General features: G+C 39.4%; 1 protein-coding gene across 1 annotated transcript in view; it reads right to left on the bottom strand.

Moving 5' to 3' along the window:
* Nucleotides 1-829: 829 nt before the first annotated feature.
* The window catches only part of LOC110537771 (BTB/POZ domain-containing protein KCTD16-like), a 102219-nt gene continuing 88942 nt past the window's right edge, over nucleotides 830-14106 (bottom strand). Inside the window, exon 2 of the mRNA XM_021624146.3 lies at nucleotides 830-12236. Coding sequence (XP_021479821.1) covers nucleotides 11785-12236 — 452 coding nt within the window. The 3' untranslated portion in view covers nucleotides 830-11784. The remainder of the gene's footprint in view (nucleotides 12237-14106) is intronic.

The raw sequence follows: 14106 nt of genomic DNA, 5'->3' as shown, positions 1-14106 counted from the left end.
GCATGTGGGGACAGCAGACTGGGATAGGGAGCAATTGATTATGTCTGTAAACACACCAGCCAGCTGGTCTGCGCATGCTCTGAGGACGCGGCTAGGGATGCTGTCTGGGCCAGCAGCATTGCGAAGGTTAACACGTATAAATGTCTTACTCACGTCGGCCACGGAGAAAGAGGGAGGGGGGGGGGGGGGGGGGGTGCAGGCCTTGTTAGCGGGCTGCAACGGTGGCACTGTATTATCCTCAATGTGGGCAAAGAAGGTGTTTAGTTTGTTTGGAAGCAAGATATCGGTGTCCGTGACGTGGCTGTTTTTGTTTTTGTAGCCCGTGATTTCCTGTAGACCCTGCCACATATGTTGTCAGGTCTTACCAGCGTGCTTTCCATCTTCCTGTTTGTCAAGTTGTGTTTCCTAGTTTTTCCCGGTTCTGATAATTCTGCCTGCCCTGACCCCGAGCCTACCTGCCGTCCTGTACCTGCCTGACTCTGATTTGATCAAGAACTTCTGACCGTCCTCGACCTGTCCTTTGCCCGCCCTGTGTTATTAATAAATTATCTGAGAACTGTACTATAGGGGCGGCAGGTAGCCTAGTGGTTAGAGCTGACAAGGTAAAAATCTGTCATTCTGCCTGCCCCTGAACAAAGCAGTTAACCCACTGTTCCTAGGCTGTCATTGTAAATAAGAATTTCTTCTTAACTGACTTGCCTAGTTTAACAAACTATCTACATCCCGTATCTGCATCATGTCGTGATAAGTCTTCAATTTAGTTACTCTCGTTCTGAATATTTGATAAAAATCTCCTCACAACTCAAGAAGAAATCCAACCAACATGTCGTTGTACAGAATGCATTTTTTTATTCGATGTAATTGTACATTTCCAAAATTCCTTTTCTTGTATCCAAAGACTGTAACGTAATTCATCCTCCTCTGACAAAGAGTAGTCAAGATCGGACCAATGCGCAGCGTGGTATGTGTCCATGTTAATATTTAATAAATCAACTGAACACTGAATAACAAAACAACAAAGTGAAAGAATGAAAACGACAACGAAACAGTCTTATCTGGTGAAGACACAAAACAGAAAATAATTTATAATAATAAAAGGTTACCTAAGTATGATTCTCAATCAGAGACAACGAACAACATCTGCCTCTGATTGAGAACCATACCAGGCCAAACACATAACCACAACATAGATTTAAAAAAACACCCACCCCAATTCACACCCTGACCAAACTAAAACAAAGACATAACAAAGGAACTAAGGACAGAACGTGACAAAGACGTGTTAAATGACGTTTTATTCATAAAATCATACACCAGTGGAGGATTATCACAACACAATCCACACTTTTGTGCTTATCTTTTTTTTTGCAAATCTTTTTGGGGTAATTATTTCAGTTTTGACATTTTCACAATAACAGATTAAATGATCTGCAATAATTCATATAGCAACATGCACACGTTCTGGACCTTTCTTTTAATCAAAACAACACAAAACAACAATATTTGTTTATACAGTTGAAGTCAAAAGTTTACATACACCTTAGCCAAATACATTTACTCAGTTTTTACAATTCCTGACATTTAATCCAAATAAAAATGTCCTGTTTTAGATCAGTTAGGGTCACCACTCTATTTTAAGAATGTGAAATGTCAGAAAAATAGCAGAGAGTGATTTATTTCAGCTCTTATTTATTTCATCACATTCCCAGTGGGTCAGAAGTTTACATACACTCAATTAGTATTTGGTAGTATCGTCTTTAAATTGTTAAATTTGGGTCAAACGTTTCGGGTAGCCTTCCGCAATAAGTAGGGTGAATTTTGGCCCATTCCTCCTGACAGAGCTGGTGTAACTGAGTCAGGTTTGTCGGCCTCCTTTCTCAATAGGATTGAGGTCATTTAACACATGATTTGATTTGATGGCTTTGTGATGGCCACTCCAATACCTTGACTTTGTTGTCCTTAAGCCATTTTACCACAACTTTGGAATTATGCTTAGGGTCATTGCCCATTGACCCATTTGCAACTAAGCTTTAACTTCCTGTCTGATGTCTTGAGATGTTGCTTCAATATATCCACATAATATTTCCTACCTCATGATGCCATCTATTTTGTGAAGTGCACCAGTCCCTCCTGCAGCAAAGCACACCCACAACATGGTGCTTCATGGTTGGGATGCTGTTCTTCGGCTTGCAAGCCTCCCCCTTTTTCCTCCAAACATAACGGGGGTCATTATGGCCAAACAGTTCTATTTTTGTTTCATCAGACCAGAGGACATTTCTCCAAAAAGTACAATCTTTGTCCCCATGTACAGTTGCAAACCGTAGTCTGGCTTTTTTATGGTGGTTTTGGAGCAGTGGCTTCTTCCTTGCTGAGCTGCCATTCAGGTTATGTTGATATAGAACTTGTTTTACTGTGGATATAGATAATTTTGTACCTGTTTCCTCCAGCATCTTCACAAGGTCCTTTGCTATTGTTCTAGGATTGATTTGCACTTTTCGCACCATAGTACGTTCATCTCTAGGAGACAGTATGTGTCTCCTTCCTGAGAGGTATGACGGCTGTGTGGTCCCATGGTCTCTATACTTGCGTATTATTGTTTGTACAGATGAACATGGTACCTTCAGGCGTTTGGAAATTGCTCACAAGGATGAACCAGACTTGTGGAGGTCTACAATTGTTTTTCTGAGGTCTTGGCTGATTTATTTGAATTTTCCCATGATGTCAAGCAAAGAGGCACTGAGTTTTAAGGTAGGCCTTGAAATACAACCACAGGTACACATCCAATTGACTCAAATTATGTCAATTAGCCTGTCAGAGTCTTCTAAAGCCATGACTGATTTTCTGGAATTTTCCAAGCTGTTTAAAAGCACAGTCAACTTAGAGTAAGTAAACTTCTGACACACTGGAATTGTGATACAGTGAATTATACTTGAAATAATCTGTCTGGAAACAGTTGTTGGAAAAACTACTTGTGTCATGCACAGGGTAGATGTCCTAACCAACTTGCCAAAACTATAGTTTGTTAAACATTAAACACAAGTTTTATTGACTCCAACCTAAATGTATGTAAACTTCAGACTTTAACTGTATGTCCTGGTCTATCGTGGCTGCTTCCTTCTATTGTGGTTTTCTTCATGGATCACACATTGAAAAGGACTTGTAATAAGAACAAAATTACAGGACTTGTATTCACTTACAAGGGCTCTGTAACTGGGTATGACTATCGAGCAAACAAAGGAGTCAGACAGAATGCTCTAACTGAAATAGTAAATCACACACTTTAATCTCCCTCTCTTTCTCGGAATACATATATTTTTAATGTAAAACAGATCCATACTTATTTGCATTCATATCAACATTGATTCATCAGACTGTAGCATAAAAGTTATACAGTTGTCAAGTTCTGAATATGATTTTTATTTTTGGGGTGTGGACTGACAAGGCTCTGTATCTGATCATTAATGAATTATTCAACTATATTCAAATAAAATGATCTCTGATGTATGATCTATATTTATCCATGTGGCTATATAGTGTCTGTGTGTTTGGTGAATATGTACAGCTTTATCTTTTACAAATATCTTCCTGTTATGTACAATATAATTCACGCAACATTGTGCAAAAAAAGCTCCAATCTACATTTGAAGGCCACCATGTGTCTTTTATTCTACTATGCTCTTTTTCAGAACTTGTAAACAAGTATTTACTTAAGACTGACTTTTTTTGTACTGGGTGTTAGTAAGGTGATAGTAAACCATATGAGATCATGGATAATGGTGTTTAAAACAGAATGAACAAAAACTGCACTCAGATCCACACTATCAGTTCAGTGACTCCAGTTGTAACCAATATGTACAGTATTCAGTACTATGAACACACAATGAAAATTATTCCATATTTACACATCTGAAAAATGGGCAGTATTTGCTATTGCATCTCCATCATACAACCATCTTTGTTCAATGTTTAACATGCTGAGTAATCCTCTTTATAGGCTTTGCTGTTGTGGATGTAATACAAAACCACACTGCAGGCTTTCCTTTAACAGGGCTACTGATGTGAGCCAACCATGTGTGTTCATGTTTCATACATGCTGGCTTTGTTCACTGCTTTACTGTGAGGTTTTTGTTCACTGCATCATCGGTTATATTTAGCTATGCACAGGCCAATTTGAGACACCTCCCACTATGATTCTATAGGTATAATGAAAATAACGACATTAACATCAGTCTACTGTACTACTTAGACTATCAATCAGTTCTCACAGGGCTGAGAATGCATTTACACCTTGTTGATGGATGTCATTATTTACATATGCAATATGCAGGTTGACTTTTGTTGTCATGAATCTTGCCCTGGAGGCAGAACTGAATGGTTTCCGCAATAAGGGCCTGCTGCAAAGTCAAAATTGGCTATATCATAAAAATTCATGAAAACAAACATGAGCTTTTGGTCTTAATTTAAGGTTAGGATTAGGCATTCAAGTTAGCAGTGTGGCTCAATTTAGGGTTATGATTAGGTTCAAAATCAGATTTCATGACTTTGTGGCTGTCAGCTAGTGACCACTCTGCAGAGCTGCCTCCAGGGCAAGATTCTTGACAATAAATGCACACCTGCATAAAATATAATACATTTTTGGGTTACTTAGAATGTAATATCTTTGTATGATAAGTTATATGTAGCTATCCTTTTATACAGATGTAATTGACAAGATAAAATACTTTGGAATGAAAAATAAATATTATGAAATACAGTATGTAGGTAAAATAAATCATATATGAATGACTGAATAAATAAACGGGGACAACCATTTTGTGAGAGTTTTAACTGCCAATCCTCTATTTGTATATTGCACTAAACAGTACCACTGATGAACTTAATAGTAGTCCAAATGCATGGCTTGTACATGGGCATTATTTAAGAAAACAACAATCTCTTGTATAGCAAATCAACAACTATATTTTAGATTTGTGCTGGGTATTTCATTATAATTTATCGATCCCTACATAGTGATTCTGGAACATACATACAATGGGCAGTGCAGGGGCAACTAAAACTATCTTTATAAATAGTCGTATACATGGGTATTATTTTCTTTACAATTGTGCTTTGAAAATGTGATTGTATCCAAGACCTATGTCATTGAACATTCTATGAGCAGATGTATTGAACATTTTTCAGAATATCCATAACATCCTAATATTGATGTATTTCTTAATTCCATTCTTTTACTTTTAGAGATGTGTGTTGTCACGACTTCCGCTGAAGTTGGTGCGGCGCCGTCATCGGCTTTCTAGCTGCCACCGATCCATGTTTCTTTTTTCCATTTGTTATGTCTTGAGTGTACACACCTGGTTCCCATTTTAAGTTATTATTATTTCCCTATTTAACCCTCTGGTTCCCATTTATGTTTTGTGCGTGAATATTCCTGTTTGTGTTAGGGTTTGTTATCCCTGCGTGGATTATTTTGTCTGATTTATTTTTCAGAGTAAAGTACGTTATTTTACTCAGTTCTGTGTCCTGCGCTTGACTCCGTCCTCACCTCGGCACAACTGACATATGACATGTGTACTGTTGGGAATTGTTAGATCCTACTGCACTGTTGGAGCTAGGAACACAAGCACTTCGCTACACCCACAATAACATCTGCTAAATATGTCTATGTGACCAATAAAATTTGATTTGATAGATCCAATTCCTTTCACATCATAGTGCTTTATACAAACAGACAAAGTCAAGTATAAAGTGTGGACATTATAACTAGTGGACATTAATGTATGCTCAACTGTTGACATGCTGTTTAAATATATATATATATTTTTAGGTTTAAGAAACAAGAGCATCATCACCAGAGCTTTGACCTTTGAAGCCAGGGCTAGAGTGGAAGAATATCTAATAGAGTTGTCATTCAATAAGGGTGCTGAATTGAGTGTACCACATCTGATATACAGCAAGTGCTCATTAGCTCAACATCATCTTGTATAGCTTGCTGATGCACATCATGTGCCTATTGCAACCATCAAAAAGTGACAGATTATCGCCAGCTGATCTCTCGTTAAAACATCAATATGTGCTAAAGTCATCGGCACAGCTGATCTCAATTGCAACCAACATTGGCCAGCGATTTACTGCTCCCTAACGTTGACGTCAATGTTATCTTTTAGTCAACATTTTCGCCTTCTGGCTGGTATTATCTTTGGAAAAATGTAGTTCTATTTTATGAGCAGACTAAGGCCGATGTATCTATTTGACAATAATTTCATATAACTAAAATAAAGTATTTCCTTGTTTACCACGGCAAATCTACTGTGGAAATTTACTCGACATGCTGATGAATGGAAAAATAATGTTGATGGTATAGCCTACTCTTATTATTTTATTTGTTTCCAACTGATGTAATCCATTGAAAACGACCATCTTTAAAATAAAATTGTCTGATATGGTCATTTCAAAATCGGGGGAAAAAATATCCCTGAAAAGAATTTAAGTAAATCGTGATTGAGTTATATAATCAATGTTTATTTATCAAATGAAAATGTCGTCTATAAAGATATTTCAAATGGCATATATTACACTATTTTTTGCCATTTGAGTTGAAATGTTTGAATGAAATATAGGCCTACTACTTCTATATTCTTATACTCAAATAAGTATTTTTACATTCATCAGCCTTACACGGAACCCAAACCGGCTGCGCGTGTGCGCCATCGTGCGCCACAGTGCATATATTTATTTTGTCCCTGTACACCAAACGCAATCATGACACGCAGGTTAAAATATCAAAACAAACTCTGAACCAATTAAATTAATTTGGGAACAGGTCAAAAAGCATGCAAGCTTGCACTTGCTAGCTAATTTGTCCTTTTAGCTAGCTGCTGTTGCTAGCTAAATTGTCCTGGGATACAAACATTGAGTTGTTATTTTACCTGAAATGCACAAGGTCCTCTACTCCGACAATTAATCCACACATAAAACGGTCAACCAAATCGTTTCTAGTCATCTCTCCTCCTTCCAGGAGGAACTTATATGGTGATTGGCATCTAAACTTTCATAGTATTACTACACCGACCGGCAACACAGTTCGTCTTTCAATCACCCACGTGGGTATAACCAATGAGGAGATGGCACGTGGGTACCTGCTTCTATAAACCAATGAGGAGATGGGAAAGGCAGGACTTGCAGCGCGATCTGCGTCAGAAATATAAAGGAGTTCAATTTTATCCCTTGGCAACGCAGACGCTCGTTGACGGGACGCGAGCGGTGTGGTCGGTGTGGTCCTAATCATTTGCAAGAACAGAATCTGGACCAGCTGTCTGGTATCTTAATCATGGTAACAACGAGAGATCAACTGAACTTCTGGTTTGTCCTTTTTTTTCATTGCAATCAAGCTTAGTTTAGCCCGCAGGTTCATGTCATCTCCCGTTAGTAGCGTTTTAAGAAATCCAGTGGTAATCTGCAGGAGTGCGTTAAATGGTAGGAAGCATTACTCACCAATGTAAAAACACAGTGTGATCAAAAACTTACTTGTAGTCACGATCTGGTTACCTATAAATACAAACATAGTTATGTGTTTGGGTTATAACGTATTTATTAACTTATTTCCGGATATCTTCTAAACTACCCACAATGCACTATTTCTCAACGTCATATGGAGAATTTACTCTGTCTTGCCGAGTTTGTATGCTAGTTCATTAGCTAGCTTATGCTGGCTAATGTTAGCCACACCTCATGGCTTCACTGACTTTGTGGCTGTGTTATCTAGAGGGAACCTGTTAGCACTGCAGACTCAGGCTCTGTACAATTATACCAGCTTTCTCTAATTGTGTAACTATAGTACCTCATCTATTTTAATTTCTTTTTCGGCATGTTCTCTGTGAAGTAGACAACTGGAGTTTTGTAACTTTTTCCACCTTGTCCTAGTGCTCTGACATCTGGAATCAATCTATTTTTTATTTTCCTTGCTATAGTTATTGGATTTTTCCTGACTCTTACCATCGGATGGGGCCCAGCCATCAATCAGTAAGTCTCTGGTCTTTTGATCTGCGGTTTTAGTTGTGTTGTGTTAGTTGTGTTCTAACTGGTCTCCGGTAGTTGAGCTCTAGCTTACTGACCATAACTGTGCTGGTTAGCTAGGCTGGTTTACTTTAATGTAGCTGTAAACTGGGTGTTGATAGCAACTGACTGACTCATTCAGCGCTAACGTAATGTTAGCAGGCTGGTAGTGCTAACATTAGCTGGCTAGTTGGCTAGAAAACTAGCAAGTTGATTTGTATCAATAAATTCATAAAGTATTTGCTTGTAAGTTTGGTGAAAATGTAATTGAAACCATTAGTCATGAGTGCAAACGATTTGGTTTCATTTGAAGTTTTACATTTGAAGTTTTTTCTGTTGGAGCTATAGGAACTAGGCTGTCTTGCCGGGTCCACCATATTACATCACACCCTGGAAAACATTTTCCAACATGGCATTGGCAGGCTTCAGAATTCTGATCGGTTTTATATAATACCTCGAAAAATTTAAACGTGAGCTATTGATGTGCATATTAATGCAAATCCATATGTTACATGTGTTTACATTAATGCTGCCTACCCTTTAAGTTCGTTGCAAGCGAGACCATAGATCTATTTTTCAGTTAGCATTGAACGTTTTAGCAGCTAGCTGTACTGAAGTGGAAGTGTGTACTGCATTAGCAATTAAATATACATTGCAGTCCATTTATATATTTTTTACCTTTATTAAAATAGGCAAGTCAGTTAAGAACAAATTCTTATTTTTAATGATGGCCTAGTAACAGTGGATTAACTGCCTTGTTCAGGGGCAGAACGACAGATTTGTACCTTGTCAGCTCGGGGATTCAAACTTGCAACCTTTCGGTAACTAGCTCAACACTCTAACCACAAGGCCACCCTGCCGCAAATGTACATCTCATGATCAGAAAATAAGATGTGCCAAGTGTGTTAGTTATGCAACAGGAGGACTTGGACTCAGTGTCATCCTGTGTCATCAGTCATAATCTTAAATGTAATATTCCCAAAATAATTACATTATTCTGGAAATTATTAGCGCATGTCTGTGCTTACTGCTTTGTTACATAATGAACTTGATAACAACACCCCCCCCCCCCCCCCCCCCATTCCCATGTACTTTGATCCTCACCAAGGCATGTAAGGATACAGAAAACAAACAATATTTAGATGTGGTATTCAGTGAAAACAAGAGCAGCGTATATTCATCAATAACCTACAAGTCTCATCAATATCTGCAGGGATGTCATCAACCATGTCTATTACCCTTGTCCATGTACCCCAGCACCTAATAATCATTATCTATTGACCACAATGGCAACAACTACGATAGAAAACATCAATCTGTCATGGGATGTTCAGCAATGCTATCCTGTCTGTTCTCCTGTGCACTCATGTCACACATTCATTGTTGAAATAAGCCCCTGATCTATCTCTGTGTGTGTGTGTGTGTGTGTGTGTGTGTGTGTGTGTGTGTGTGTGTGTGTGTGTGTGTGTGTGTGAACACCTGCTGTAACTGTAGTTAACCTTTTGAGGAAAGCACTTGCACAGGACTACTCCCTCTTTTCAGTCATTGGTGTTTCTTTGTGTTTGACTTCAATCTCATTAAAACAAACCCATCCTTCATCACCCCTTAAGGAACACCTTCATCTGTATCCCTTCCCATTTCCATCTGAAAGCTGTTTTGATATACAGTATCTTTCGGTGTTTTTCAAATTCCCCCCCCAAAAAAAGCCCATACTTCCTCTGGAGTTGCCTGCGTTCCTGAAAGTGTTGAAATCAAAGAAGCTATTCATCCCCTCCGCTCTGGCAGCAGGTATTTTTAGAAAGTGCATTATCGGGACAGCATGAATCATTTATCATTCTGATACACACGTATCTTCGATTTCTGTGCAATCTGCATGCAAAAATCAGCAGTGTGTGTAGAACAATCTCTCACACACCAATTGTGCTCTTTAGTGCTTTCAAAAGATTGTGGATAAAACTGTGCAGTCAGATATACCCTTTGAGCATACAGGAAGCAGTTGGTGAAGAAAGAGATGTCTTTTGTCCATTGCCATTATTCCATTGAGATCAGTCATCCAGAACCTAAAGCATAAGACATACAGTAGACACTGCAATCTGCATGCAAAAATCAGCAGTGTGTGTAGAACAATCTCTCACACACCAATTGTGCTCTTTAGTGCTTTCAAAAGATTGTGGATAAAACTGTGCAGTCAGATATACCCTTTGAGCATACAGGAAGCAGTTGGTGAAGAAAGAGATGTCTTTTGTCCATTGCCATTATTCCATTGAGATCAGTCATCCAGAACCTAAAGCATAAGACATACAGTAGACACTGAGGCAGTGGCGATGAGCATCAATACATACATACATACATACATACATACATACATACATACATACATACATACATACATACATACATACATACATACAGTTGCGACCAAATATATTGGCACCCGTGGACCTTTCTTAAATAATTCTAAAATAAGTTGTTGGATTTTCAACACAAACAAAACCATTTTTTTTTTGTAAACTTATGTTTACAATTTTAATTGAGAAAATAAAGACAAATGGCATGGACAAAATGATTGGCACCCTGGAGCTAGTACTTGGTTGCAAAGTCTTTGATCAAGAAAGCTGCAGACAAACACTTCCTGTACCGTCATTGAGCTTGCTGCAACTTTCTCCTGGCAATTTGGCCCACTTTTCAGAAGCAAACTGCTGTGGTTCTTACATTTCTGAGGGGTGGCCTCCACCAATTGCTGTTTTCAGATCTCACCATCGGTTTTCAATGTGACTTAGATTTGGACTTCGCTGGCTACTCCAGAACAGTCAAGAATCTCTTCTTGAGCCATTCCTGGGTGATTTTTGATGTGTGTTTGGGGTCATTGTCTTGCAGGAAGATCCACAACCTTCAATGGGGACCCAGTTTGGACACTGGGTTGAACATTGGACTCCAAATCCCCTGATCATCTGAAGATTTATTGATGCCTTGCGCATAACAAGGACTCCAGTATTAGAGGCAGGAAAGGAACCCCACAGAATTATCAAACTTCCCCCATATTTGATTGTAGGGGAGGGTCTTTCATTGAATTTTTCATTTTGTCATCAGTAAACACAGCGCTCTTCTGTTTTGCTAAAGCTCAAATTTAGTTTCATTGGTCCACAGAACATTTCCCCCAGGATTTAAGCTTGTTTCGGTAGTTATTTTGAGAAGTTCAACAGGCTTTTTTGTGTCTCCTTCAGCAGTGGGGTCTTCCTATGTTTACCAATGACTAAATGAAGCATTTAAAGAAAATAACACCCTCCTTACGATCAATCATGGGGCAGGTTCGATAATGCTGTGGGTTACTTTGCTGCCTCTGGGGACGTTGAATGTATGCAAGACATTGTGAAATCAGCAGATGGAGTACAAAGTTCAACCCAGTGTCCAAAAATGTTGAAGTAGAAAGGTGCAGCAAGCCCATTGATGGCTACAAGAAGCATTTGTTGGCAGCTATCTTGGCCAAAGGGTGTGCAACGAAGTAGTAGCTCAAGGGTGCCAATAAATGTACATTTAAATTGTAAGTTAATTAACTTAAGTTCTGCAATGTTGAAAACCCAATAACAAGGTGTGGAGAAATAGGGAATTATTCAAGTAAATTGGAAGGGTGCCAATACATATATACACACATACAGTTAGCTAAACAGTCATGGTTTTATGCCTGTTTTTTTGCTGTCTCTGTGATGCCTAAGTGTTTTAACTGGATCCCTCTCAGAGACGGTACTTCCTTAGTAGATCTGCCTGCCACATGTACTTCCTCTCCGGGAAGCGCTCAGGGATCTTGATCTTGCGGAAGTCCTGGATGCACTTCTCCAGCTCCTCCTCAATGGTCATCTTCTCCTTGGCCGGCCTCTTCTTGCAGGTGCTGGTATCTCGGGAGCTGGCAGTGAGTGTTCGGAGGAGATCACTCTTCCTGCGCTGCTCTGACTGCTGCAGCATCTGCACCGGGCCCTTCTTCAGCGGCCGGTCCAGGGTCTGGACATGGACGTGGGACTGCTGGCTCACCGGCCCACAGATAACGGTGCCGTGGGGTGAGCTGGCCTCTGACTGGCTCTCGGAGCTTGAGGTGGAGAGCTCGTTGAAGGAGGTGCCGCTCTCGCCCTCTCCCTTGTGGTTCTTGCAGCAGCAGTCGCAGGGCGGGGAAGACCACCGAGAGGTGCCACCTGGAACACAGAGGGAATAGACGGTCAGACAGGGTCTAACAACACAATAACACGGCCAGTTTGGCAATGAAAATATTCATTATTCCTTTTAAAACTAAATTTGAGTCACCTAAAAGATGGCATTTCCCCATGTTTAAACAAATACACACCACAAAACAAGTAAAGTACTCTCTGACACAATAGAGTGAAGTTGCAGTCACAATAGATGGGTTGGAAGGTCCATGAACTGTGTTGCTTGAATCCTCTGATGTGTTTGAACCAAACAGCGCATTCACCTACCCCAGACTGGATAGTGCTTTGTAAACTTCCTTTGACATTCGGCTATTGTTAACATGCAACTTTGTGTGTGCTTAAACTGTAAAATGTTTCTTTCTCTCAAGGAAAATTATGTTATGTAACAAATTGCTATGCATAGGCTGGTTGCAGAAGAACAGCATTCTCAGCTGTAGCGTTTAGGGCCAAGGACAAGAATGCATTGAGAAATCACATCTCATAGAGCTGTAAACCTAGGCTTATTTATTTTTCATGGTTACTTGTTAAATAATTTAATAAAGAGGGATCTATTGCCTATGAATTTATTTCCCATTTAGCAAGAAGGCATTGCCTCTTGAAACACGTTTGCTTTGCATACATTTTCTTTTCATGAAGTTCAATGCCACAGTTTCCTTTTATGTAAAGCACAACATTTTACATCCATAAATAGAATGTACTTACAAATATCCAATTTAGATTGTTTTAATCTATAACTCTACAGTGGGCTAAATTGATTTACTTATTAGCATTGCAAAAATCGATTTACTCTCCCTGTATTCTCTCTGTACCCTTGACTTTAGACAAGACCCATCATGAATCATGCAAAGTAGGGTACAAATCTACAATATACAGTAAATAGTCATATAAATATAATATTATTTGCATTAACAGTCAGATTTCAGTGAAGCTCTGATGTCGTTTTCCAACACTCGGTGTCATCTATCAGTGTCATCTATGCTGCACACAGTGCGGCACACAGTCAAGTACTACCGCTGTGAAATCAGCCTGCCATCAAAGATTGTGACATAAATGGAGCAAACTCAGTCACAGCCACTCCACCAGCTATCTACCCAGGAAATCTATGGCTGCCTCCCAATGGTGCACTCTAAAGGGAATACGGTGTCATTTGGGACGCAGGCTCTAATTACCACTACCATCCCAATACAACTTTCCCTACTCAGTGGAGGACTGTGAATACTGGGCCGACAACTGACATGGGGGACGGGGTCCATCTTTTGTGTTTATGTACCAGGGAAGGAAACAGAATTCATTTGTGTCACTCAGCATGAAAAGGGACATTTGATTGATGAGCTGGTGCCTCATAAAATAATTGGTGTTCTGAAAACTGGGCCCTGACTGTACAGACGGCTAAATCTGTCACTAGGCAATTTTTTTGGTCCAAATAAAATGAGCAGGATACTCCAAAGCAGTGTTGATGGTGCGTATTAGACTTGGTTGTGGGGACAGTAGTTTGGATCTGTACTGCTATTATTTCCCTCCTATCTGCCAGGTAAATACCCTGATGTTGACAGATACCTTCTACACCTTATATTTAAGACACATCGCATGGTTCTACGTACTCCACATTCACATCTGTAATTGTCACATGTATGTCTATGATGAGTGTTTACAATGGTAATTAGTGACAACCTGAGAAATATTAGTATTTTCTGTGATAATAATCTGTACTGAATCTACACTTAAAGGTAAAGACAGAATCGTAACATTCCCAGATGTTTCCGCTCGTTACACCATTCACTTCCAGTCCCAGGAGTTTAGTTGAAAGCAGATTAGTGACTCGGACTCTGACTGCTCTATTCAATTCAGAAACCACTGG

The sequence above is a fragment of the Oncorhynchus mykiss genome, chromosome 12 (assembly GCF_057628025.1).
Source record: "Oncorhynchus mykiss isolate SJ-2025 chromosome 12, ASM5762802v1, whole genome shotgun sequence".
Lineage (NCBI taxonomy): Eukaryota > Metazoa > Chordata > Actinopteri > Salmoniformes > Salmonidae > Oncorhynchus > Oncorhynchus mykiss.
This window is presented reverse-complemented; position numbering and strand designations above follow the sequence as displayed.